At 44.5% G+C, this 27,860-nt stretch overlaps 4 protein-coding genes across 14 annotated transcripts; 3 read left to right on the top strand and 1 right to left on the bottom strand.

The window, feature by feature from the left end:
• Positions 1-9,390: 9,390 nt before the first annotated feature.
• Positions 9,391-9,999, top strand: LOC111201723. Its single transcript, XM_022694013.2, has one exon. It carries the CDS (start codon positions 9,391-9,393, stop codon positions 9,997-9,999), a length of 609 nt encoding a protein of 202 aa, XP_022549734.2.
• Positions 10,000-12,398: 2,399 nt separating this feature from the next.
• LOC111201722 (uncharacterized protein K02A2.6-like) lies at positions 12,399-13,058 on the top strand. The gene has a single exon (XM_022694012.2). It carries the CDS (start codon positions 12,399-12,401, stop codon positions 13,056-13,058), a length of 660 nt encoding a protein of 219 aa, XP_022549733.2.
• A 5,393-nt stretch (positions 13,059-18,451) lies between these two features.
• Positions 18,452-21,909, top strand: LOC125581856 (E3 ubiquitin-protein ligase At4g11680-like). 11 transcript variants are annotated; one of them, XR_007319619.1, is made up of 8 exons: positions 18,452-18,782; positions 18,875-19,078; positions 19,154-19,318; positions 19,400-19,519; positions 19,708-19,730; positions 19,819-21,319; positions 21,400-21,517; positions 21,589-21,909. XR_007319619.1 is itself a non-coding variant. In XM_048747984.1 (6 exons), exons 2-6 carry the CDS (start codon positions 18,999-19,001, stop codon positions 19,977-19,979), a joined length of 633 nt encoding a protein of 210 aa, XP_048603941.1. In that variant the 5' UTR covers positions 18,469-18,782; positions 18,875-18,998; the 3' UTR covers positions 19,980-20,128. The 11 variants fall into 11 exon arrangements, 3 of the variants coding, with proteins under 3 accessions (XP_048603941.1, XP_048603940.1, XP_048603939.1); XR_007319617.1 differs by having other exon boundaries at positions 18,456-18,782; positions 19,397-19,519; positions 19,598-19,730; XR_007319620.1 differs by having other exon boundaries at positions 18,453-18,782; positions 18,875-19,318; positions 19,397-19,519.
• A 2,652-nt stretch (positions 21,910-24,561) lies between these two features.
• Positions 24,562-26,391, bottom strand: LOC125582488. The gene has a single exon (XM_048749232.1). The coding sequence runs from the start codon at positions 26,389-26,391 to the stop codon at positions 24,562-24,564; it is 1,830 nt and encodes a 609-aa protein (XP_048605189.1).
• Between the last annotated feature and the right edge of the window lie 1,469 nt (positions 26,392-27,860).

Raw genomic sequence — 27,860 nt, 5'->3', positions numbered from 1 at the left:
CTTGTGTGAACCTGTGAAGAAAATACTTCGACGATGGCAGAATATAGTATAAGCGGAAACGTAAATGAGACAATCACTTTTTACGTGGAAAACCTCCTCGATGTGAGAGGGGAAAAACCACGGGACCGTAGTCCACTCAACAATCCACTATATAAATGTTTGTGAGTACAACCACGTACTCCCTGTTCAACAACCAGAACAGAACAGAGACACTAGCTTCAAAGAGCTATCTCCAACACAAACAACAACAACAAGAGAGCAACACAAAGCTTCAAAACCGTCAGCAACCAAACGACCTCAGATCACAAAGATTCCGGCTTCCAGAAACTAATCCAACCGTACAAATCCAAGATAAACAAGTCGACAATACCTCTGCCAAATTTCAGCTCAATAAGAGAAGATCTCACCGTTGGATTTACCAAACACCCAAGACTGTCCCGCTGAAGAACTGTGACGACCAGCTTCACTAAAACCCAGACAACAGAAGATCCAACCGTTGAAATCCAAATCCCTTCGGTGAATCTCTAACCCACTGACTGAAGAAGCTTCCCACAAAATATCAGCCCGATCAAGTTCCGTTTGATCCTCCAAAACCAGTCTTGAAATAACCTGACGAGTTTTCTCCTCCTTCTCTCTTCTTTCTCTCTTTTGTCTCTCTCTCTAAACTCTATTATTGTGTGTCTACAGTGCAAAGGGTCATGAGAATTATTATTATGTCTCATGACCACTTGGTTCTCTCCATCTAGGAGGGACCCAACAATAGTAACCTCAACACTAGAGAGCTTCCCTTCATCTAATACTTTAAAAATAGCGAAACCTCCAGGCGTCTCAAACAGTAGAAGCATTATTACAAGCTTTAAGTCCACACCTGATAAAAACAAGATTAAGAAAAAAAACCATTAAAGTGAGCTCAATGTACATTGATAACAACAAAAAGTTGCTGAAGACACTAGTAAGCTAGAAAGAAACAATTTTCAATTCAAACGCTTTTTTATTTTCTTAGTCAACACATTATGATTGATCTCAGTTAAATAGAGGACAAGAAAGATAGACAGAACACGAGCTAAGGCCGTTGTTACCCCCCTTACCACGACCAGAACTATACTAAGAAATAATCAAAATGAGACAGTGTGAAGGTGTGTGAGAGATAGATCCAAACTAGGAGTTAACCGATAACTCTAAGAATGGTGAAGCTAGCCTAGAAGGAGATTACTGAGGAAGAAGAATCACCTCGAAGGTACTAGATCCTTGATGAGATAGAGCAGAGAGTTTTAAAGGTTTATGAGATGAAATATTTCTTGATTAAAAACTTCTGCAAATGCAGGGGAAGAGTACAAATACTAAAGTTCGATGGTCACACTAACGGTCCAAACAATGACCTGTCAATGATGACTAGAAAGCATAAAGCAAAAGCATAAAGCAAAGCATATCTAATGAATATGCTTTTGTGATAAGGTTGGCGAGTGTGACTCAGCCTGTGACAATACTCTCTCCTGCAGAGTAACCTTGTCCTCAAGGATTGAATAAAGGATACTTGGCGTTGAAGTCACTGAAGAACTCCCAAGTTGCTGTTGCAGGTGTCTCTCCTTTCCATTGAACCAAAACCTTTGTTGCAGCTGTGTTCTGGCGCTTAACTGTCTTCGTCTCCAAAATGGCTTCAGGTTCTTTGGATATCCCGAGGTCAAGCCAGTATTGCGGAACAGCGGGGGATGAGGTTGGTGGGTTGGGACAGAGCTTTAGTTGACTGACATGAAAGGTGTCATGTATAGCCGCCTCTGGAGGTAGCAACAACTTGTAAGCTACGAGGCCTATGCGGTCAACCACGCGGAAAGGGCCATAGAAGCGTGGTGATAGCTTATGTGGGATTTTCCGGTTCTTGAGGGTATGCTGGCGGTATGGCTGCAGCTTCAGATAGACATGATCACCGATCTTGAACTCACGGGGAGAACGGTGAGCATCAGCATATTGTTTCATTCTGTTTTGAGCGCGGAGGAGGTGAAACTTAAGCATGTTGATCACTTCTTCCCGCTTTTGTAGGCTGCGATCCACAACAGAGGATGAGCTTTCACCGGGGAGGTATGGGAGATGAAGGGGAGGGGGTTGGCCATAGATTATCTCATAAGGTGTAGAGCGTATGGCAGAGTGAAAGGTTGTATTGTACCACCACTCAGCTAATCCCAGCCATTTGCTCCACGAAGTTGGTGTTTCTGCAGTCATACAGCGCAGATAGGTTTCCAACGTCTTGTTTGTCACCTCAGTTTGTCCGTCTGTCTGAGGGTGGTAGGCGGTGGAGCGTTTGAGATCGACCCCGTGAACCCTGAAGATTTCTTTCCATACCTCACTGAGAAATGTAGGGTCTCTATCGCTTATCACGTCTTTGGGCATTCCATGAAGCTTGAAGATGTTGTCAAGGTAGGCTTGTGCCACAGTTAAAGCCGTGTAAGGGTGGGATAGGGCGATGAAGTGAGCATTTTTGCTCAAGCGGTCGATGACTACCAGGATGCAGCTTTTCCCATGAGAGGTAGGGAGGCCCTCTATGAAGTCGAGGCTGATAGATTCCCAGATACCATCAGGGATGGGTAGAGGTTGTAGAAGGCCTGGCTTAGCTGCATTATCATACTTGTTCTTCTGACAGACAGAGCAGTTGCGTATGTAGTTCTGAACTTCCAAATTCATTTTTGGCCAGTAGAACAGAGATTTGATGCGATGCAAGGTGGCGTCTCTACCAGAGTGACCGCCAAGAGCTGAGTCGTGAAGCCAGTTGAGTATGTGTAGCCTCACGTCAGTGTCTTTCCCCACTACCAGTTTGCCTTTTCTACGTAGCTCTCCATTTGTAAATGTGAACTGAGAGTGAGAAGCCTTGTTTGCTTGGAGGTCTGCGATGATGTTTCTCAAGTGAGGGTCAGTTTCCCACAGTAGTTTCAAGGAGTCGTAGAATCCAGAGTGATCTTGAGAAAGAACCATGCTCAGTAGTTCAGAACCAGAGACTCGAGAAAGTGCATCGGCGACAACGTTGTCTTTACCCTTCTTGTAGCGGATTTCAAAGTTATACCCCATGAGCTTAGAGATCCACATATGTTGGAAAGGTGTGGTGATCTTTTGCTCCATGAGGTATTTAAGGCTCCTTTGATCCGTGTTGATGATGAAAGGACGGTGAGCGAGGTAGGCATGCCATGTTTGAACTGCGTGCACTACTGCCATCAATTCTTTTTCATAGACGAAGAGGTTCTGATGTCGTGGTCCGAGGGCACGGCTGATGAAGCATATAGGGTGTTTTCCTTGCATAAGGACAGCACCGATGCCTGTGTTTGAAGCATCTGTCTCTACTATGAAAGGCTCATCAAAGTTTGGGAGGGCCAGTACCGGAGTAGAGCTTAGCGCTGCTTTGAGGCAGTTGAAAGCATCAGTAGCATCATGGAACCAAGAGAACCCATCTTTCTTTAGAAGTTGGCTGAGGGGACGTGCGTTGGAGCTGTATCCCTTGATGAAACGTCGGTAGTAATTTGCCAATCCCAAGAAGCTCCGAAGTTGCTTCTGTGTCGTAGGGATTGGCCAGTTACGTATAACTTCAATCTTCTTAGGATCTGTGCTTACACCCTCTGCCGAGATGAAATGTCCCAAGTATTCTATCAAAGTAGCCCCGAAAGTGCACTTTGAAAGCTTGAGATAAAGTTGTTGCTGTCGTAGGATGTTGAAGACTTCATTCAGGTGGCGCAAATGATCCTCCCAAGTCTTGCTATAGACAAGTATATCGTCGAAGAAGACGAGTACAAACTTCCGAGAAACGTGCTGGAAGATGTGGTTCATCAGGCTTTGGAAGGTACATGGCGCATTTGTAAGGCCGAACGGCATTACCAGATATTCGTAGTGACCGTTGTGGGTTTTGAAAGCTGTTTTGTAGACATCATCCTCTGACATACGGAGTTGATGAAAACCTGCGCGCAAGTCTAGCTTGGAGAAGTACTTAGCGCCTCCGAGCTCATCCAAGAGGTCTTCGAGCAGAGGAATGGGGTATTTATCCTTAATAGTCTGCTTGTTGAGGCCCCTATAGTCGACGCATAGTCTCCATGTGCCGTCTTTCTTTTTGACAAGGACAATTGGAGATGCGTAGGGACTAGAGCTGGGTTGAATGATTCCTTGTGTGAGCATGTCCTTTATCATCGTGTCAATTGTGTCCTTTTGCAACGATGAATATCGGTAAGGACGCAAGTTGACTGGGTTGGAACCGGTGAGCACAGGAATCTGATGATCAAACCCTTCACGAAAAGGTGGTAGTGATGACGGCTCTTGAAAGATGTCAGAGAAAGCCGTGAGCATCTGTTGAAAGTCTGGATCATCAGCATTTGTGGTTGCTGAGGCTGAGATGTGGGAGAATAACATAGCAGGGTTGAGGTCATAGTGATCCTCCTGGTTCATATCTATCTCACGCAGCTGTATTAAGGCAATTTGAGGTTCCTGTATCATAAGCTTGTTTAAGCTAGAGCCCTTGATCACTTTTCCACCTGTTTTGACCACTCCACGAAGTACGTGTTTAGTGCCAAAGAGTGAGAATTCCATTCTGAGGTTGAGGAAGTCCCATAGTATAGGACCCAACGTGCAGAGCCATTGAACCCCTAAGACAAAGTCGCAGCAATCCAGTGGGACTGTTCTGATCTCTGTAGTGGATGATGAGCCTTGTACTTTCCAGGTGAAGGCGGAACACTTGTAGTTGGTGAGTAGGGTGTCACCAGTGGCAGCCTTTACAGACATTGGTTTAGTGGATTCCAGCTGACAACCAAGTTGACTTGCGATGTTGATATCGAGGAAGTTATGGGTGCTTCCCGGGTCCACCAATATGTGTAGCTTGTGCTGGCCGTAGTGACCTACCAAGCGCATGCAGTTGTATGAAGTGGAGCCGTTAATGGCGTTGATGGAAAGCACCGGAGGTTCCTCAGGTTGGTTATTGATTGCAGCAGCAACCAATGCTGTTGCGTGTTGCTCGGTATCAGATGAGTTGTCATCAGAAGTGTAGTCAACATCGTCACACTCCATAACATAAATTTGAGAGCGTTTATGTTTGAGTTGATGGCCTGGGGTGAAAGGTTCATCACAGAACATGCAGAGGCCTTTTGAGCGTCTATCCTGCATTTCTTGGTAGGAGTATTTCCTTGGAGGTTTATCAGGGTTGTTCCGAGGGATAAAGTTTGGTTTTTGGGTATCTGTGGCTTCGTTGGGGGTTGTGGGTGGGGTGTTTTTGGGGAAAGGGCGTTGATATGGATTGAAGGGAGCTCGGGTTTTTTGTGGTATGTGGGACAGGGACGATTCATGGAGGGAAGCTATCTTAGCAGCGCTTGCTATAGAGGTAACTTCAAACTGTCTGGTGTGTAGGGAAAGGTGGGGGTTCATGTTGGCTAAAAAGATGCTGAGAGCGTGAGCTTCAGGTAGCACCAATCTCATCCGAGCAGTCTCGAACTTATCGAGGAATGTGATCACTGAGTCAGATCCTTGTTTGAGCGCAACGAGCTCAGCGAGAGGATCATCGAACAGCTTGCTAAAACGAGCAGAGATCTCAACAATATAGTCTGTCCAAGAGGGGAACAAGCCATACCGAGTGCTCATGTAGTTGTGGTGCCATTTAGTGGCCTTGCCGGTGAGGTGCATCGCAGCCAATCGGACTTTGAGCTCCGGGGGAGTCCCGTCGATATCGAAGAACTGCTCACATTTGGACAACCAGTCACGTAGCTCCGTACCGTCAAAAGCGGGGAAGATAATCTTTGAGAGACGTGAGGTGAGGCGACCGTAGTTGCCTTGTTGGTGGTAGTCAGTCAGATCTCCGCGGCGTGGGTAACCGTTCAGATCTGGAGGGTCTGGTGGGCGGGAAGGGGTGTGGTTGATGGGTGTTGGTGGGTGGGAAGGGGTGTGGTTGATGGGTGTTGGTGGGTGGGAAGGTCCGGGGTCCATCGGAGCTTTTCCAGGTGCTTAAAGATGATTACCGTTGAACATCATTGCTTCAAGCCTGTCGAAGCGAGCGTTGAGAGAGTCGTTCTGAGATTTGACCTCAGCAGCCAAGACTTCGTGGAGTGACCGGATCTCATCGACGTGTTCAGTCAAGGAGCGTTCTTGGAGACGAGTTTCCACCATTGCTGCGCCGAGGATCGAGTGCTCTGATACCAATGAGACAGTGTGAAGGTGTGTGAGAGATAGATCCAAACTAGGAGTTAACCGATAAATCTAAGAATGGTGAAGCTAGCCTAGAAGGAGATTACTGAGGAAGAAGAATCACCTCGAAGGTACTAGATCCTTGATGAGATAGAGGAGAGAGTTTTAAAGGTTTATGAGATGAAATATTTCTTGATTAAAAACTTCTGCAAATGCAGGGGAAGAGTACAAATACTAAAGTTCGATGGTCACACTAACGGTCCAAACAATGACCTGTCAATGATGACTAGAAAGCATAAAGCAAAAGCATAAAGCAAAGCATATCTAATGAATATGCTTTTGTGATAAGGTTGGCGAGTGTGACTCAGCCTGTGACACAAAAACACTGGTAAAGGTAAGAGAGTGGGCGAGAGAGACTCATTACCTCGGAGGGCTTTGCGAATAAGCTGTGCAGAGTTGGAGACACAGAGAGGAAAGAGAGAGAAAGCTAGCAGCCACGAGTTTAGAAGGGTCTAATCAAAAGATATTTATAGTTTGTTGGAGAAACTCAAAACGCGGCGTTTATTGCTTTTGTAACTTTTAAATAAAAACTAGGGTTTTAAAATTTCAGCATTTATTGGGCCTAATAACTTCGGCCCATTAGTTGGAATGTGGTTTTGCTCAGTAATGTAACGACCAATGCCACGTCTCTGGGACCTTTTTTTTTTCTTTCTACCACGTCTGTGGGACTAGCTGTTGGATGTGGGTCTGACTCTACCAAAATGTCCACAAGATAATTGTTCTAACACCTGATCACAATAAAAAGATTCGGCTCGTCGACTCGCGAGCTAGCGACCGGCTCGACTCTGGACTACCTTTAGCCGACGAAGCGAGAACCGGAAGTAGTCGGCTCGATGACTCGAGTTAACGGCCCGACATCCCGGCCCAGCCGTCAAAGAAGCCCACTAGGTCAAGACGAATTAGGTTAACAAGGAGCCATCTATAAAAGGAAGGAGAGAGACAACGATTGAAGGATCCGCAAATTATTACACTCGCTTACGGCTAGATCTAGGGTTTTACATCCTGATTCTCGCCGAACTTGTACGGTCCGACAAACCAGCTTTCGCCAGACTAATTCCATCGTTCTTTCCCCCTTTTTGTAACATCATTTCGACTCTTTGATCTAATAAAACTCGTCTTTGTCTTGACCAACCGACGAGAACGCGTCTCTCTCTCTTTACTAGTTTGTCGACAGATCTCGGTTCAAACAGTTGGCGCCCACCGTGGGGGCAAACAAAGTAGCGCCAATAAAAACATAATGGCTCGATCTGACACGCCATCCGACGACGAGTCACCTACAACCGAAGGCGCCCCGACAGCGGCAACCTTCGCAGATACCATATTCGAAAGGATGGCGACGAACGATCAACTAGCCGCAATCGTCGCAATCTTAGCCCCCTTGGCCGGGAACTCAGTAGATCCAGCCACGACCGTTCGAAAACAGCTGTTCGACACCTATCGAACAGCCGGCATCGAGACCACGACCAATACAAACGCCGTCCAGGCTCAAACGCCCGGCGGTATAGATCTCGTAACTGTCCAGGAACTCGCAGAGCTTAAGCAGTCGTTCCTGGACATGAAAAACATGATGCTCGAAGGACCCACCTCGGCGCCGTTAATCGAACGTGTCCTCGCCAAAACCCTAAAAACTCTGTTCTCCCGGCGAATCACCGACGTACGGTACCGACCAGCAGAGAAAATCCGCCTTTCGACCTTCGTCGGAAAGGCAGACTCGACTGACCATATCACTGCTTTCAATATCGCGATGGGTCGAACTAACTTTTCTGATGAGGAAAGAGACGCTGGCTATTGTCGGCTCTTCGTCGAGAGTCTTCAAGGACCAGCCCTCGGGTAGTTCACTGGATTGGAACGAGATTCCATCAACGATTTTCACGACCTGTCGGCCGCTTTCCTCAAGTAGTACATTATGTTCATGAGACAAGGAGCGACCTATCCGACCTGTGGAATCTATCTCAGGTAGCAAACCAGAGCCTCCGCAACTACATGGAAAAGTTCAAAGCTGTCGCTTCAAAGGTGCATGTCCCCGACAGCATCGCCGTTTATGCGCTGACGAACACCCTCTACTTCAAGTCCCTGTTTTGCGAGGATCTCTACAAAAACCCCACCAAGTCGCTTCAGGATGCTATCGCCAGATCGAACAACTTCATCCGAATGGAAAAAGACACAGCAGCGATACTCAAGAAAATGAATGCGACCGCTAAACCGACAGCTCCAAAAGCTCCTGAGGCACGCCAAGAGCCTCGACAGCACGCCACATGCAACAAATCCAACCAGCAGAAAAACTTTGTCTATGTCGTCGAAGATAAAAACCCCTCGGGATCGGCTGTCATCGTGCGCGAGAAGGGTTGGAACGTTTGGGAAAACGACGAGAAGTCGCAAACCCCATCGGCGCCTTCAACTTCGAATCCTGGCACGACCGAGCAGAACTTATGGTGCAGCTACCATAAGTCAAAAGCGCACGATACGAGAAATTGCAGGCATCTAGTTGATGCCCTCTTCTCTTCCTACGAAAACGGAACAACAAAAGTTGAGCTTCCCAAGCCTAGGCCAAACAACACCAAGAGCTGGAGCAAGAACAAAGAAAAGAAAGCTCAGAAGAATCAAGACAAGGCCAGATCCCGACGCAGATGCGCCGAAGATGACAAGCCAGAAAAACAAGACGAAGACGAGGGCGAAGCACAAGACGAAGAAGAGCAACCTCGTAATCGTCGACGTGTCCAAGTTATCCTCGCACGACCGAGTTCCTCCTCAGACGAGGAGGAGGACAACAAAGTCTGTGACTCGTACGAACACTCCAGCAAGCAACCAAGCGAGAACAGCGGACCGAAGGGGTCGTATGATTTGTGAAGCAAACTCAGGCGAAAGTCGCATACAATCGACTGCGTGCACAACTCTAAAGAAGATCTTCGCTCAGTCATTGAAGAGTCCATAGCTAAAAGAGTCGAAGAGTCCAGTATCCGACCCTACCTCAAGCCCCGAGTCGTCGATCTTCGCGATAAGCTCAACTCAAAATTTGAAGACCTCAGGATCAAGCTCAATCGATCCAAATGTTCTGACTTACGACGAAATCTGGAAGAAACGAAAGCCAAGACCGGCGACAAACACGAGCCTATCGTCGAGGACTTTTCCAACGATTTGAGGGTCCAATTATAGAGCAAACGAGTCGAGCACGCTCCTCTCTTAAACGTGATTATGGGAGGCTCGCCTCCTTGTGGCGACTCAGTCCGGTCGGTCAAAGATCATCGACGACAGGAAGTAACCTCGAAGAAATGGCCATCGAAACTCGAGAATGATCCCCAGATCACTTTCTCACCTGACGATGCCATCAGTGTCCACCTACCTCATAACGACCCTCTACTCGTCGAAGTAGGAATCGCAAAGTACGACGTCGCCAAAGTCCTGATGGATACTGGCAGTTCAGTCGATCTGATCTTTCGAGATACACTCGATAAGATGGGAGTCGACCTGCGCGATATGAAGCCGTCGTCTCGCTCCCTCACAGGATTCAACGGGGCTTCTGAAAAAATGATCGGGACAATCAAACTCCCAGTCTACGCATGCGGGGTAACGCGCACAGTCAAGTTCTCTATCACCCGAACGAAGGCTCCATATAATGCGATCCTCGGGACCCCTTGGTTGCATTCGATGAAGGCAATATCATCGACCTATCATCAGTGCGTGAAGTTCCTCGGACCAAACGGTCAGGTGCTAACACTTCGAGGGGACCAACAGGCCGCACGCGACCTACTGATTGCAACAGATTCAGCCCCAAAAGGACGAGATTCTAGAAGTCACACTTGACGACTCTGACCAAAGCAAGGTAGTTCGAGTCGGCGCATTCCTCTCCGAACAAAATGCAACGCGCGATCATCGACTTCCTGAAGCAAAACGCATCGACCTTCGCTTGGACGACCTCGGACATGAAGGGAATAGATCCCGCCATAACGTCCCATAAGTTAAATGTCGATCCAACCATCAAGCCCATTCGCCAAAAAAGACGCAAGCTTGGCCCCGAACGAAGCAAGGCCGTCAACGAGGAAGTAGAGCGACTGCTCGCAGCCGGTTAAATCGCAGAGGTGCGATATCCATAATGGTTAGCTAACCCGGTTGCCGTCAAGAAGAAAAACAGAAAATGGCGCGTCTGCGTCGATTTTACCGACCAAAGCAAGGCATGCCCCAAAGACAGTTACCCGCTTCCGCATATCGATCGACTGGTCGAGTCGACTGCTGGAAACGAGCTCCTGACTTTCATGGACATCTTCTCAGGATACAATCAGATCATGATGCATCCAGATGATCGAGAGAAGACAACATTGATCACTGATAGGGGGACCTACTGCTACAAAGTAATGACATTCGGCCTAAAGAACGCCAGCGCGACTTACCAACGACTCATCAATTGAATGTTCGCCGATAAATTGGGGAACGCGATGGAGGTCTACATCGACGAACATGCTGGATAAGTCACTCCGCGCAGTCGACCACCTGAGCCATATGAAGGAGTGCTTCAAGACGCTGAACGAGTACGGGATGAAACTCAACCCGGTAAAATGCACTTTCGGCGTTACTGCAGGCAAATTTTGGGCTACATCGTCACCCAACGAGGAATCGAAGCAAATCCTAAGCAGATCACCGCAATACTCGACCTTCCCAGCCCGAAGAACAGCCGAGAAGTCCAGCGACTGACGGGGAGAATCGCAGCGTTAAACCGCTTCATCTCAAGATATACGGACAAATGCCTCCCCTTTTACGAGCTATTGCGCGGGAACAAGCGTTTCGTCTGGGACGAAAAATGTGACGAAGCATTCGGACAGCTCAAGCAATATCTAACGACTCCTCCTGTACATTCCAAACCAGAAGGCGGTGATATACTCTCTCTCTATATCGCAGTGTCCTCTACCGCGGTCAGCAGCGTCCTCATCCAAGAAGATCGAGGCGAGCAGAAACCCATCTTTTACACAAGCAAATGAATGACCGACCCAGAGACTCAATACCCCACCCTTGAGAAAATGGCTCTTGTCGTTATCACGTCAGCAAGAAAGCTACGTCCTTACTTCCAATCGCACACGATCGAAGTACTGACGAATCAGCCCCTCCGCACCGTAATGCAAAATACCAATCAGTCCAAACGGCTATCAAAGTGGGCTATCGAGCTCAGTGAGCACGACATCGTGTTCAAAAACCAAACTGCTGAAAAATCTCAAGTCCTCGCCGATTTCCTAATCGAGCTCTCGCCGGAGAAAGAACAAGACCTGATCCTTCCAAGTTAAAACTGGATACTCCATGTCGATGGATCGTCAACAAACACAGGATCGGGAGCAGGAGTCCAATTGCAATCACTGACATGAGATTTAATCAGACAGTCGTTCAGTTTCGGCTTCACAGCTTTGAACAATGAAGCGGAATACGAGTCATTGATCGCAGGACTGCTACTTGCTAAGGCGGTCAAAGCAAAGTGGCTCAGTGCATACTGTGACTCGCAACTCGTTACCAGTTAGTTTAATGGTGACTACGATGCCCGCAACGAACGAATGGACGTGTACCTTAAAGTCATTCAGGCACTCGCTAAGGATTTTGAATTCTTCGAACTCACCAAAGTCCCCAGAGGTGAGAACGTGTGCGCCGACGCTCTCGCTGCCTTGGGCAGCAGGCTACGCGATCAAGTGAAATGAACTGTTCCAATCCACAAGATCGATAAACCGAGCATCGAGCTCCCACCTAGCGAAACGACCATCGTAGCGCCCATATCCGAAGCTGTCCCCATGGATGAAGACCCCACAGCGGATCGAACCGAAGCCGCCGACTGGAGGACAGAATTCATCGACTATCTTGTCGATGGTAAACTACCTCCCAAGAAATGGATCGCGAGACGACTCAAAACGCGGAGTGCTCACTACATCGTCTTAGATGGAGAACTCCATCGATGGACCGCGACCAAAGTACTCTTCAAGTGCATCCACGGCGAGGAAACGCACCTTGTCATGGCCGAAACGCACGAAGGCGCCGTAGGGAATCACTCTGGAGGACGAGCACTCGCCCTGAAAGTCAAAATCCTCGGATTTTACTGGCCGACAATGAACGCAGACTGCGAAGCATACGCTCAACGATGCGACCAATGCCAGCGACACGCTTCGACAATTCATTTCCCGATAGAGTTACTACGAACGATGACAGCACCATAACCTTTCATGCGGTGGGGGATGGACATAATCGGCCCTATGCCGAGCTCTCGACATAAGCGCTTCGTCCTAGTCTTAACTGATTACTTCACAAAGTGGATCAAGGCGGAAGCTTTCGCCAACGTAACAGAAAAAGAAGTCCAACGCTTCATCTGGAAGAACATCATCTTTCGCCACGGCCTGCCTTACGAAATAGTGACTTACAACGGTTCTCAGTTCATATCAAACAAGTTTCAAGAATTCTGCGAAAGGTGGAGGATCCGACTCAACATATCAAGCCCGCGATACCCACAGAGCAACGGTCAAGACGAGGCATCCAACAAGATCATAATCGACGGATTGAAGAAACGCCTCGACTTGAAAAAGGGATGCTGGGCCGATGAACTCGACCGTGTTCTCTGGTCGCATAAGACGACTCCTCGAAGAGCAACGAAATCGACTCCTTTCTCACTGACCCACGGAGTCGAAGCGATGGCTCCCGCCGAAGAGAACGTAACCAGCCTACATCGATCAAAAATGCCACAGAACGTCGAGCTTAACAATGACATGCTGCTCGACGCTTTGGACGCTATCGAAGAACGACGCGGCCAAGCGTTTCTCCGCATCAGAATTATCAGCATCAGATCGAGAACTACTACAACAAGAAGGTCAGGTCTCGACCTCTCGAGTTGGGTGACATAGTACTCCGCAAAGTGTTCGAAAACACTAAGGAGCTGAACGCATGCAAGGTTGGGACTAACTGGGAAGGACCATACAAAATCGCCCCAAGTCATCAAACCGGGTGTGTACCGACTACAGGCGTCGACCGGCGAACCAGTTCCCAGAGCATGGAACTCCATGCATCTCCGAAGATATTACTCTTGAGAGGATATCGAACAGTCGAGAAACCGAACTCACTGTCAGTTTTACTCAATCGAGCATCAAAATCAACGGGTGAATGACATTCAGTCACTTTCACCCGCAAAAAAAACGAGTGAATATGCGCACCCACTGCCACTTTCGCCCATCAAAAAGGAACTACGAATGGCTTGATCCTCTCCCGGAGGTACGTAGGTAGCTTTAACCGGTCCGACTATAACCAAAAAAAAAAAGAAAACAAATCTTCTCAACGAGAGGGAGTACGAAATTGTTTTTGCGATGCTTACGCACGAGCATGACTCCGTCTCTCGAACTAACGTACTAGCACTCGCAGCCACTAGCGAACATGCCCTGATCAGACACGTGCTCGGGGGATTTTCGGTCATGTCACGGCTTCAGCCGATACGATCGAGACGATAACTTTCAGCCGTCTTATAATCCTTTAAAGTCGGGTTTGGCCAACCGAGTACTCTAGGATTACTTTAAATCGACTGAGAACCGCTGTCGCTAAAAAAACAGACGATTTTCTTCGAAGTCGAAAGTTTAAATGTTTCGATGAATCGAACTATCGGCACAACGCGTCTAAATTCGATAAACCGTCTGATCAATCTTCAGGTTTACTTCGAGATACCGACCATGTTGCCAGATCAAAATCGTTAAAATCTAAAGTCTGAAACAAAATTCGGCGACTCATCGAAAAGCCCTTGGCATTCCCGAGTCCAAGAGACCTCGTCTCACAGCTAAGGCGAACTCCGTTTGAAAAACTTCTAAGTCCAAAAACAATCACAAGGCATACTGAAGGTTCAAACGGAAATCAAAGCCACAAAATAAAACCAAAGGGGTTCAAAGTTACAACAACAAAAGCCTCACAGGGCTAAAAACGGAAATTTTAAGAGAAACAACAACAACACATATGATCAGTCTTCAGCACGATCAAGGACTCGTCCGATGACTTGAACTCCGAGCGGATCAGAGGCACCTCCGGTCCCATCTGTTGTCGAATCAGGTGGGTTCTCAACTCCATCAACGTTGCCTTGTTCCTTGGCTGAAGACTCCTCGAGATCCCCCTCTGCTCCTTGTGGATTACTCGCGGGAACCTTTTCATTTGACTTATCCCCGCCGTCTTCCTCAGCTGAAGAATCAGAAAGTTCGACCAGATCTTCAGGGTCCAGTCCTGTCCCATCCTCCCCCAGAGGAAGAGTCATATTCTCATCGCTAACCCCAAGTGTCGGAGTTGATAGCTCTTCTCTCACCACGAGGTTGACTGCGACTGGGGACGGGCTTGAAGCGACTGGAGCGGTCGTCTGTTCAGAAGCGTCTTCGGTCCTCTCGATCCCGCAGACGTCGCCTCGTCCTTGGACGGAAGACCCCTCGAGGTCTCTTTCAGTTTGTTCGTTCGATCTCTCGATCGCATGATCACCCTGAGAACTCGTGGGAGTTTGGAGAATGGTCACGGTTCCAGCATCGATCAGATTTGTGTTTGAGCCGTACGGGTCGATCGTGGCCAAAACGTTCTCGTTCAAGAAAGGAGACGGAAGATGAAGTGGAGATAAGCAAAGAAACTCTTCGGGAATCCAGCCAACAATTAAGCGATTAGCCTCTTCTTCGAACTCTTTCTCCTGCTCGACAAAAAAGTCGATCGTTTCCTGCGGGATGTTGGTCCCACTCTCCTTAAGCGCTTCGAGACACTTCTTCGTTCTAAAGGCCTGGCTCTGCAAGGATCTTGTCGTTTCGAAGTCACCACGACGTTTCTCGAGTTTCGAATCTTGGTAAAACGCTGGTTGCACTTGGCGATCATGGCCGTTTGAACGGGGACTCGCTCATGCGTGACCTCGTAACTCTGAGAGTCCCTTAGCCGATTGATTTCCTTCAGATGCCTTAAGGCCGTAGCGACCTTCTCCTTCTCCCAAGCAGTTTTCTCTTCCTCCAGAGGAGCCTTCTCTCGTTTGAGTCCTCAGATCTTCTCGCCGGCACTCATGAACTTGCCCTTCAGTTCCCCGAACTTCTTTGCAAACTTCTCCTTCTGAGCCTTTTTCTCTGCGAGTAAATGACTTTTCTCCGCCGCAGCCTTATCGATCGTCGCCTTAAATTCACTCGTTCTACGATTGAGAACCGTGTCCTTCACTCGCACGAGCTTGTCAGCTTGCTTCAGCTTGGAGATAGTCTCCTTGAGAGTCGTATCGTACATCTCGACGACGTAATTCATGCTCCCGTCACTCTGCACGAAGGAAAGAAAAGGTCAAAACTAGAAACGAAGAGAGGGCGAGACAAGGAAAGTAATCCTCACCAGAATCTTTGTCCTCGCTGCGTCGACATAGGCATATTTGAAGATGAGGTCTTTAACCAGCGGCATGTCTTTTGCGCCACCTCAGATTTGGCGAACTAGTTCAGCACATTCCGTCGGGGCATAAGCGAGCGGTGTGTCGCCATCATACTTGAACTCTACATGGTCTGGGAATTTGATTCGAGTTTCCTTCGAGGCCGAACCGCTCGGCGAAGCCGCCGCTGGAGGAGATTTTTCGACAGAAGTAGGCGCGTCTCCCGCACGGGAAGATTTTTTCTTCCTCTCCAACGGAACGCTCGGGGAGTCGTCCAACTCGACGCTAGTCTGAGCCGCGACATTACGGTTAGACCTATCGAGAGCAACGAGCTCTCGACCCCCCCCCCCTCCACGTGTCCTCTGGGATCCGATCGCTCCTCAACAGTCCTCTTCTTTTTCTTCTTCTTCTTCTTCTCTTTCTTCTTCTTCTTCTTTGGAGGTTCATCGGATTCAGTCCCAGTACGAGCCTCGACCGAAGTAGACGAACAAGGAGCGGACCTCTTCTTCTTATTATCGTCAGTCGCCGACGGTTCAGCTGTCTCTCGATCGGAAGATTCTTGCACAGGTTCTTACCTCGAAGGTTCGGTATTAACCGGGTCTTCAGTCAGTGCCGACGGGATTACGAGAGATAGAGGCCTAGAAGAAGTCGTCTCGCCAGGATTCATAGAGGGCGTCTTCTTCGCTCCGCTCAACTTTTTCTTGATTAAAGAACTTAAGTCTGGAAGCTCTTTCATTTCCCTTGCTGCGTTGATCACCTTCTGCTCGGTGCGAGTGAATATAGAGAACCGCCGTTTGTTGCCAGTAATCAATGGTGGCAGGTCAGATCTCCAGTCTCCTGCGAAAGATCGTATATAATAAAACCCGTTAAAAGACTTACTCTTCGAGATCCTGTCGACGGCTCGCCTAATCCTCTCGACAGTGATATCCTTCCAACTTACTTGAGCAAGCGACGCGACAGCACGAGCGTTAGCTACGAAGTTTTCGGGATAGATGGATGTGTCCAGGTGGTCAACTGCAGTCAAACGTGAAACCGTCAAAAAGAAAAGAAGGGGGGGGGGGCTGTCGATAAACTATCAACAATACTCTACCAAGTTCATGATTCCATAAAAATCGAAAGGAATCGCCGGGCGGCTCTTCGAAGGCGAAACTGTCAGACTTGACGTAAAAGTAGAAGCGCTGCCAGTTATTCGTCCTGTTGGTATGATCGATGATCACGTTGTAGTTAGGCCTCATCTGGATCGAGTACAACCCATCCCCCATCGACTTAAGGTAAGTCAACTCTGAACGTCTGCACGCTCATCGACACATTGATCTCTGCTGCCGTCACCATCAAGGCAACTGAGACACGGAGCGAACCATTTAAGAACTGGCTTATCGCTGCGTCACGACGTCTTGCATAGGATGTGACGAGTCGGGGAATTGGAAACCAGAGCTTGGTCTCGTTCTGAAAGTATGACTCGTATACACATTGAAATCCCACCGGAAGGGACCACAGTCTCTGGGCTTCCGTCGGAATCAGAAAAGTTACTCCGGCTCCTCCACATGCTCTTAGCAAAAGCTTCACGCTGCTAGGAGTCAAACGAGTCTTCTCAACGTTCTCCCATGGTTGTCCCTCCACGATCGGGGAACGTAACAGCTCCGGTGCCAACGCCGGGAGATCTTCGAAAATCCCTTCAGGATGGTAGCAGCACGGAACAAAATCAGGAGGAGAGATCTCTCTGTCACTTGCTCCACCTCGACCATCTCCACCGCCCGACGAATTTCTCAAAATCTAAGACTAAGAAGCTAGAGAGAGAAGGAGAGAAAAGGAGAGAGAAAATACCTGAGTCGGATGAAGAATGAAGAAAATGAAAGGCGAGAGAGATATTTATAAGGGGGGGAGGCACCTCACGCCCCGAGGCTTCATCATTAGACCTAGATGGGCCCATTTAGGCGCGTGGAGCTCACCACGTCTTGCGACGATTCGACTTCTCGAGGTAAACCAAGACCGGTTTAGATCGAGATCGGCGTTCATGACCAAAACCAAGGAAAACCGTCGGTTCAGACCAAACCGACGAAATCACGGATCGCAAGCAAGCTGCTCGCATAGTCGAGGAGTCGAGTGATATCGCGAGTCCCAAACAATTGTCTTGCAAACCCTACTTCAAAATTCGCTGTCGGCTACACTACTCACCAGCGAACTGGGGGACTTACTGTTGGATATGGGCCTGACCCTCCCAAAAGGCCCACAAGATAATTGTTCTAACACTTGATCACAACAAAGAGACTCGGCTCATCGACTCGCGAGCTAGCGACCGGCTCGACTCTGGACTGCTTTTAGCCGACGAAGCGAGAACTGGAAGTAGTCGGCTCAATGACTCGAGTTAATGGCCCGACATCCCGGCCCAGCCGTCGAAGAGGTCCACTAGGTCAAGACGAATTAGGTCAACAAGGAGCCATCTATAAAAGGAGGGAGAGAGGCAACGATTGAGGGATCCGCAAATTATTACACTCGCTTACGGCTAGATCTAGGTTTTACACCCTGATTCTCTTCGTTCTTTCCCCCTTTTTGTAACATCATTTTGACTCTTTGATCTAATAAAACACGTCTTTGTCTTGACCCACCGAGGAGAACTCGTCTCTCTCTCTTTACTAGTTTGTCGACAGATCTCGGTTCAAACACTAGCCACGCTTGTTCACCAGAGAAGACTCGCCATGGAGTTTGAGAACATGTTTGTCTGCACTACAAAAAAAGTCTACATTGATAGCAGATTGTTATAGCACGTTTTACTGAACTGCTATCGTAGATGATCTAGAAATTTTTGTATTATACAATGGCGTTAAATAAATGCTACGATAGGATAAATGCTATGTTATCAGTAAGCGGAAACTAATTCCATCAGTACTCGGATGAAAATTGGGAAAGCGCCAAATAGATAATTTTTTCCCCTCGGTGTAATACTCAAAGTTAGAAAAAAATTAGTGTCCTATAGAGACTTAAAAAAAAGTGTTTACTCTCACTCCAAACACTGTTACCTTATCTCTTTCTCATCTTCTCCTTGTCCGATCAGCCACAGAACAACGAGATTGATAAGAGGAGGATGACCGAAAGTTGTGAACGGATCCAGGCTGAGTTGGGTCGGATCGAGGAAGAAACCCCGACGACTTTGGGTTGTCTCGCCGTAGATCTGGGTTGGGGCTCGAAAACGCTGGTGGCAGGAGTGAGATTATGTGGTGGAATTTTACAGGTATTCACCTTTGTCGGTCTTAGTTTTCAAATTATGGTTTTAGTTTAGAACACATACTCTTGCGGTGAGACTCTGTTCTATATTTGTTTCAGAATTTATTACCGGAGGAGTGGTCGTGACGTTGGTGGAAGGAGGTCGGTGAGGAGACAAGGGATTAGAGAAGTGGCGGGCTAATCAGAGATGCAAGTAGCAGGAGGAGGATGACGATGATGATTGATGAGAGAGCCGTCGATGCTGGTTCGTGAATCAGCGGTGGAGCAGCTCGAGGAGAGGCAAAACGATTGGGCTGACTCAAAGTCTGTGGTGGTTCTTGATTTCGTTTGTAACCTTGCTTTCGTTTCCGTTGATGCATTTGTTATTGTGCTTAGCAGCGATGAGAAGTCCAATACGCCGCTCAGGGTTTTGATTATTGGGTATGGGTTGCAATGTGTGATGCATATGTTTTGTGTTTGTGTTGAGTATCGTAAGAGAAGTAATAGGATTCAAATCTCTCCTTATTCTATGGAGGATCAATACTTAGAGAGTGGAAGCCAAAGGTATGTTCTTTATGCACATCACTTGTGATTGGGATGTGAATTTTGGCTAAAGTAGTGTTTCTGTAACCATTTGTAAAGCAGTTTTGCTAAGCATCTAGAGTATGCAAATACAATGTTCTCATTTATATGGTGGACTATTTGATTCTATTGGGTATCTTCTGGTGGCCAAGAGCTAACACAAGGATCACCTCAGCTTTAATGGTTTGTTCTTTCCTTCTCTTGCACCTCTTAGACTGTCGGATTGTGTTTCAGTTGTTTATATTGGTTGCTTTGTTGTAGGTTTTGTATAGTGTTTCTTGGTATCAATGTGTTCTTTGTGGTTTTCTATGTTGCACTGGCTTGTGTGGTCGGCATTGCGGGTTGCTGCTGCTTCCATTGCATCATTGCAGTTCTATACGCAGTGGCAAAACATGTAACTTCTCATAAATTGTTGAACTTCCTACAGTCTGTGCATGCGTTTTTGTGTCAATTTTTAATTGATGTTCTCGACTCTTTGTCAGCTTCTTTTGAGTTGTTGAGGAAGGAACGTCAAAAAGTATTCCAGGAGACGCAAAAATCAAACCCAGACTTGCGTAAAAACGACTTCGATTTTACTGAGAAGCAAGTAGAAGTGATGAAGTCCAAACTCTCGGGAGTGAGGAAAGTAATGAGGCGGAGATGAGCAGCGGCGAGATAAACTAGAACTTTGTGATAGAATAAATTAGATCTTAAGACTTGTGATTGTTATATACTTATATTGCGAGATGATATTTATTTGTCAATTTACATGTAGCACTATTATTTATATATGAGCATTTGGTTGATTCTGAATTTTGATCAATAGATACATCTTCGTATACGTTTCAAAAGAAAAATCTAACACTAATAATAATTTAGAAAAAAACAAAAATAATTTTTTTAGCTCAAGTTCTAAACCCTAAACATGCCCTGAACCCTAATTACATATCTCAAACACTATATCATAAATATAACTTTCAACAATAATAATAATAATATTTTAAACTTGAATTCAAAATCTTAAATACAAAACTCTAAATTTAATCATTTCTGAATTTTGATCTCAACCTATATATTTAATTCTAAATTCCAAAACCATAATTCTATTACTTTTGCAACGGATAGTGCTCAATTGGTGAAGATTGTGTCGGAACCAGAAGAGTGGCCAACCTTTGCAAGCTATTTGGAAGACATAAAAGTTTTAAAGAGGAGTTTTAACAGCTCAGAGATCATTCATATACCACGGACACAGAACTTAAAGGCGGACAGTCTCGCACGCAGTGCAAGAAAGCAACCGTCGTTTGTCGTCCATATGGATGCAGAGCTACCGGGGTGGTTCGCAGAGTCTACATGAGTCTGCTTTGTTTGCTGACAAAAAAAAAAAAAAAAAAAACCATAATTCTATACCCTAAACTCTATTTCACAAACCATAATTCCATTTCATATACCCTAAATTCTAAGCCTAAACATATTCCCTACATCATAAATCTAAACATCAAATCTAATATTTTAAGTTAAACTCCAAATCTTAAAAGTAACAAGCGTAAACTTTATCTAATAAAATGTAAAGACATTTATCTTGACTCCAAACTCTGTTTTACAACATTTAAAACCATTGTTTATGTAAATTATAATAAAAAAATGGTTGTTTCTTATTGGTCCATTTAGACAAGGTGTGGATCACCCTTTTAAAAATCTTGTCCGTTGGTAGATGTTAATCTAACGGTTCAGGATCGTTACATTAGTATTATGTTTTTTGTTTTGTTTTCTCTCTTTCCTCCTCTCATCTGTCGATCTCCATCTTCTCTTTCTCCCTTCCGTAGATCTGTTCTTCTCTTTTCTCGTATAATTTCTGTATCTCTTCTCCTCTGTTTTTTTTTCTCTCAAGAATCATAAGTTTTCTTCTCCGATCCATCATCCTCTTTCAGAATCGTGCCGAGTCGAAGGAACCAGGCCATTTCGTAAATGGCGAATCCAGAGCATGAAGATGGGATATGTTTACAAGTAAGTTTGTGTCTTTTTGTATTTGGATATTAGATCTGTGTGGATAATTCTTGTAACCGTGGTTCTTCTTCAACATTAAGGAGGCAAAGACTTGTCGGAGTGCCGGAGGAAGGCATAGAGGCGTCGGCGGATACGCACCGGAGTGATGTCAGAAGGAGGACGGAGACGTGACCTGAGCCGTTCCAGATAACCACAATGGTTCGGCCTCTCTCTCTTTCTATGCATCTCTCTCTCTCTCTCTATTGAATCTGGTTATTGTTTTTGTAAAGGAAAGTGGAGGATGCAGCAGAAGCTTAACGTTGGAGGAGGCAAGGCGTGGTCTCCGCAGCGATGGTGCAAGGCGTGGTCTCCGCAGCGATGGTGCAAGGCGTGGTCTCCGCAGCGGTGGTTCAAGGTGGTCTGGTGGCAGTCACAGTTGTGGTGGTGCGGCGGAGAGAACATGACCTTTAGGGTTGATGGCGAGGAAGACAATTTTTTTAGGTTTAGGGTGTTTAGATTTGGTTTAGAAATGCAAACCGATTTTCATTTGTAAACAGATATTTATTTGTAAACCGATTTCAATTTATATATTATTATGTCGAAGATTTTAATTTGGTTTAGTGTAAACTAATTTTACTTGTAACCCGAATTGAATTAAATTAAATTAAATTAATTATTTTTAAATTTGATTTAATTTATGAGTTGTTTCTAAATTTAAAAAAAATATTTAAAATAGCATTATATATATATGCTATTGCAGAAAAACATATCATAGCAGGAAATATGAATCATAATCAGTTTATAACAAAAAACATCGTGTTATAATTAAGTTAATAACATCATCCAAGTAGTGCTATTGTATATCCAAGTAATGTTATCGTATCTGCACATTACGTAGCTAACAAAAAATGCTATCGTAGAGAAGGTACCTATGATGGCTGCCGTATACATAGCATTTATGAATTCGCTATCAAACATCTAATATAGCATAAAACCCGCGCTAACAATTTACATATTTCTTGCAGTGCTACGTCGCTTGAAAGATAGGACCGGTGGATTTATTTTCTTTCAAATGTTTAAACCATCCCTTTGTTTCTTGTTGCTAAAACTTCTAGGTCATGGTTTGTTACGACCTGGAACAGAGATCGTCTGAGTTTCTCTAGATGAGTAAGAATCTCATTCATATTTTGGAGTTTGTACAGAAGAAACTAAGCTTCAACATATATGCAGAGTCAACGGCTTTTGTCTTCACGTTCTCATATAAGCGAGCTCTGTATCTCTGATCATGTAAAAAGAGTGTGTGTGTGTGTGTAAGATGAATCAGTTACGCTTTTAAAAGTAGTACCGGGTACGGCTGGAGCTAAGCATCCAATTGTGCCCTCAAAGGCTGACGTAGAAGTTGTGCTGTGTAAAATATAATAGAATATGATATATTATTGTGTTGTATTTGATAAGAGAATACAATATGCAAATATATAGTGGTAACATTAACATAATGTTAACACTAGATAATGCTAACTTTCCTAAACACTTAATGTAAATATGCTAAGAATATCTTGTGATTAACTTGCTCTTCAAGTCTTTCCTTTTAATCTTGAGGGTCTTCATGGGTTTCACGGGCTTCACAATCTAGGTCTGTAAGATACATATCTTCCAGTCCAACATATCTCTAATACTCCCCCGCACGACAAACGTGGATGCAACAAATCTGCAATCACAAAGCAGACCACGTATGTCGTGGACACTACGTCGAAGAAAACAAACCAATAGATTTCTCCGGGTATAAACGTTGACTTGGACAATGAGAATACATCTCGTGGGCGCAACTGCAACTCCAAAAACAATCGTCCTATCTCGGACAGTCCGTAACTTGGACTAAACAAATTGACCTAAAAACATGAGCATAACTAAAACTCCCATGTAATGGTTAAACTATAACCAACAAATCTCAAACTATGAGATATAACACAAGACATCTTTGAGAAATTCTAAACCGTAGAATAATCTCTTACAAAAAATATTCCAAACTATGGAAAAACAACACTGAGATATTCTAAACTATAGAATAAATCTCAGGAAAAGAATTAGCCCATGTGAAAGGCACAAACCGTTAACATTACTAAAACCCTCGAATTCTTTTGCACTGATCACCCGACGAAAACCCAAGAAAATAAATTAGATAAATAAAAAAACCAAAACCCTAATAAAAAAACAAAACCCAACTTCACGTGAATCAACGTCGTCATCCGGATCATCTTCACCGTCTTCATCGTCAACACCACCGATGAACGCCATCAAAGCTCTAAAATTATAATGCGGAAGTTTTAATTTCGATCCCAAAGAATCGTCTGCTCTGATACCATGTAAAGTATAATAGAATATAATATATTATTGTGTTATATTTGATAAGAGAATACAATATGCATATATATAGTGGTAACATTAACATAATGTTAACACTAGATAATGCTAACTTTTCTAAACACTTAATGTAAATATGCTTAGAATATCTTGTGATTAACTTGCTCTTCAAGTCTTTCCTTTTAGTCTTGAGGGTCTTCATGGGTTTCACGGGCTTCACAATCTAGGTCTGTAAGATACATATCTTCCAGTCCAACATATCTCTAATACTCCCCCGCACGACAAACGTGGATGCAACAAATCTGCAATCACAAAGCAGACCACGTATGTCGTGGACACTACGTCGAAGAAAACAAACCAATAGATTTCTCCGGGTATAAACGTTGACTTGGATAATGAGAATACATCTCGTGGGCGCAACTGCAACTCCAAAAAAAATCGTCCTATCTCGGACAGTCCGTAACTTGGACTAAACAAATTGACCTAAAAACATGAGCATAACTAAAACTCCCATGTAATGGTTAAACTATAACCAACAAATCTCAAACTATGAGATATAACACAAGACATCTTTGAGAAATTCTAAACCGTAGAATAATCTCTTACAAAAAATATTCCAAACTATGGAAAAACAACACTGAGATATTCTAAACTATAGAATAAATCTCAGGAAAAGAATTAGCCCATGTGAAAGGCACAAACCGTTAACATTACTAAAACCCTCGAATTCTTTTGCACTGATCACCCGACGAAAACCCAAGAAAATAAATTAGATAAATAAAAAAACCAAAACCCTAATAAAAAAACAAAACCCAACTTCACGTGAATCAACGTCGTCATCCGGATCATCTTCACCGTCTTCATCGTCAACACCACCGATGAACGCCATCAAAGCTCTAAAATTATAATGCGGAAGTTTTAATTTCGATCCCAAAGATAAATGGAAGTAGCCGCTCCATAAAAACATGGCAGTCATGACTCTTCATGCCAGAGAACTTGTTGTTCTCTATATCAACACAATTAGCTAAGTCTGAAGCATAACCGTCGGGGAATTTAACTTCACATTTCACACATTCCAATAAACGTTTTTTCCCGGCTTCGTCTAATGTGTAGGGAGGAAATGGAGCTTGACCATCATCATCAACATGTAAGTGTGACCGATCACAAATCTCTGATATATCCAATCGTGACTGGATTGTGTCTTTCGATTTACCCTTCACATTCATAAGAGTATTCATGATGTTGTCAAAGAAATTCTTCTCAATATGCATCACATCAAGATTATGTCGAAGAATTAGATCCCTCCAGTATGGCAACTCCCAAAATATGCTTTCCTTGTGCCAATTATGGTACTTTCCATATCCAGGCTTCTTCTTTTCATGACCGTTTCTACCGCAAGAAGACGTTTTTGGTGGTTCAACACCTTTTAAATGTTCAGAATAAACTTGCTCACCAGTTAAAGAAACAGGTGGAAATTCATTTAAGGCGTGTTTTCCCTTCAAGAAATCCTTTTTATTCTTCCTTAGTGGATGATTACAAGGAAGAAATCTTCTGTGACAATCAAACCAACACGTCTTCCTTCCATTAGACAGATAAAAAGCCTTTGTATCTTCCATGCAAATTGGACATGCCAATTTACCATGGGTCGTCCATCCGGAAAGCATGTCGTACGCCGGAAAGTCGCTTATCGTCCACAAAAGCACGGCTTTTAGGTTAAAATTTTGATTCAAGGACACATCGTATGCTTCAACTCCAGTTGACCACAATTCTTTGAGCTCCGCGATCAGAGGTTTGAGGAAGATATCAAGACTAGCTCGCGGATGCTTTGGCCCAGAATTTAGAATTGTAAGAAACAAGTACTCCGTTTTCATGCACATACCCGGGGGCAGATTGTACGGAGTCAAGATCACAGGCCACAGCGAATGATTATGAGACATCCCAAATGGATTGAATCCATCTGTACATAATCCAAGATAAACGTTACGCGGTTCTTCGGCAAACTGGGGATGTATTCCTTGGAAGTTTTTCCACTCGGCCGCATCAGATGGATGACACATTTCTCCGTCTTTTGCTTGGTGTTCAGCATGCCACCTCATTGCCGCTGCAGTCTTCTTGCTCTGATACATTCTTTTCAACCTATCAGCTATAGGTAGATACCACATACGACTATATGGTACTTTCGTTCTACGTCGTTTGTCTCTCGGCTTCCATCTTTCTGCACCACAAAACTGGCACGTATCCCACCTTTCATCTTCTTCCCAAAATATCATACAATTGTTGATACAAACATCAATTGTATAATATGGGAGCCCTAAATTGCGCATCAACTTTTCTGTCTCATAGTTTGAGTCGGTTGCCATGTTTCCATCAGGTAAATAGTCATTCAGCATTTGGCACACCGAATCCACACATTTTTCACTCATATTATAATCTGCCTTAGTTTGCAAGACTCGAGCAGCTAAGGATAACTGCGAGTGACCTTCACGACAACCATCATACAAGGGATTTTTTGCTCCTTCTAACAAATCATAAAACTTTTTTGAATGGTTGCATGCATCGTCTACTACATTCTGGTAACTACCATCCGGGTAACTACCACCCTGGTGATAATTGTCAGAACTCACATTATCACGAAAAGCATCATTTACCATATCAACATATATATCTTCAGTACCAACTTCTTCATTACCACTTAAATGTGTCGGGTCAACATGACTCGTTCCTAATGCCATATCAATTTCTTCTCCATGATTATACCAAACATAATAATCTTGCATGAATCCTCTACTATATATATGTTTCCAAATTTTTGACCCCGGAAGAAATTTATCGTTTTTGCAAACACTACATGGACAGAAAAATTTACCCCCGTTGCTTTGCGTGAGAGGCTGACTATTGGCAAATGTCATGAATTGATCCACCCCTGCTATGAATTCTTCCGAGAAATGTCCCGTCCGTTCATCGATCCTCTTGTACATCCAATCTCAAAAATTAGCATTGTTGTTATTTCCCGACATTGTAACACTTCAAACAATCTTTCTTTTTTTTTTGTCTTTCACGATTTTGTTTTTTGAAATTTGTTTCTACGGTTTATCAGCAGAAATGTGGGGAGACACCGTCTGTATTACATTGTAAATTGTCTGACTTATTAGCGACTAAAGACTGACTAACCAAAATATTAGGTACAATGACCAAAAATGTAAAAAACGTGCTATGTACCGGTTTTAACCGACTGATTAACGACGAAATAATGACCACATACGCATAGTCGTTAATCAGTCGCTATTTACCGACTATAATGCGACTGAACATTTCCGACATGGTATTAGTCGCCAGACAGTCGTTATTTAGCGACTAAACTACGACTGGTTGTTGTACATACGCATAGTCGTTAATCAGTCCCTATTTACCGACTATAATGCGACTGAACATTTCCGACATGGTATTAGTCGCCAGCCAGTCGTTATTTAGCGACTAAACTACGACTGGTTGTTGTAGTCGTTAATTTGCGTCTGTTCTGCGACCGTTTTTCTGCGTCGCCAATTAGTCGCCTAACAGTCGTGTCATAGTCGTTATATTTTGCGACTACCTCTTCAGTCGCAACCCGTGGTCGGGAATCACGTGTTTTCTTGTACTGTCTGCTCTGATACCATGTAAAGTATAATAGAATATAATATATTATTGTGTTATATTTGATAAGAGAATACAATATGCATATATATAGTGGTAACATTAACATAATGTTAACACTAGATAATGCTAACTTTCCTAAACACTTAATGTAAATATGCTAAGAATATCTTGTGATTAACTTGCTCTTCAAGTCTTTCCTTTTAGTCTTGAGGGTCTTCATGGGTTTCACGGGCTTCACAATCTAGGTCTGTAAGATACATATCTTCCAGTCCAACATATTTCTAATATGCTGATTCCTGAAACACCCGGATCAGTAATTTTTAGATGATACATTGAAAATTCTAAGTAAGGATCGAACATTGAGCAATTTTAAAAATTAAGTCAAAACTCTTACAGTAGTTTTATAGTCATATACTGTTTACGAACAGTTTTGGTGTTTTTTAATTAGTTTTGCTGAAGTTTGTTTCTGTTTTGAGTGCTGACTCAAGACCGTTTTGGTGTTCTTTGCTATTATTAACTCTAAGATTTAAGATTGTTTATGTTTTTTTGTTGATACCTCTTTTATCTT

The sequence above is a fragment of the Brassica napus genome, chromosome C2 (assembly GCF_020379485.1).
Source record: "Brassica napus cultivar Da-Ae chromosome C2, Da-Ae, whole genome shotgun sequence".
Classification (NCBI taxonomy): domain Eukaryota; kingdom Viridiplantae; phylum Streptophyta; class Magnoliopsida; order Brassicales; family Brassicaceae; genus Brassica; species Brassica napus.
Note: the sequence above shows the minus strand (reverse complement) of the source record. Positions and strands in the feature narration are given on the sequence as shown.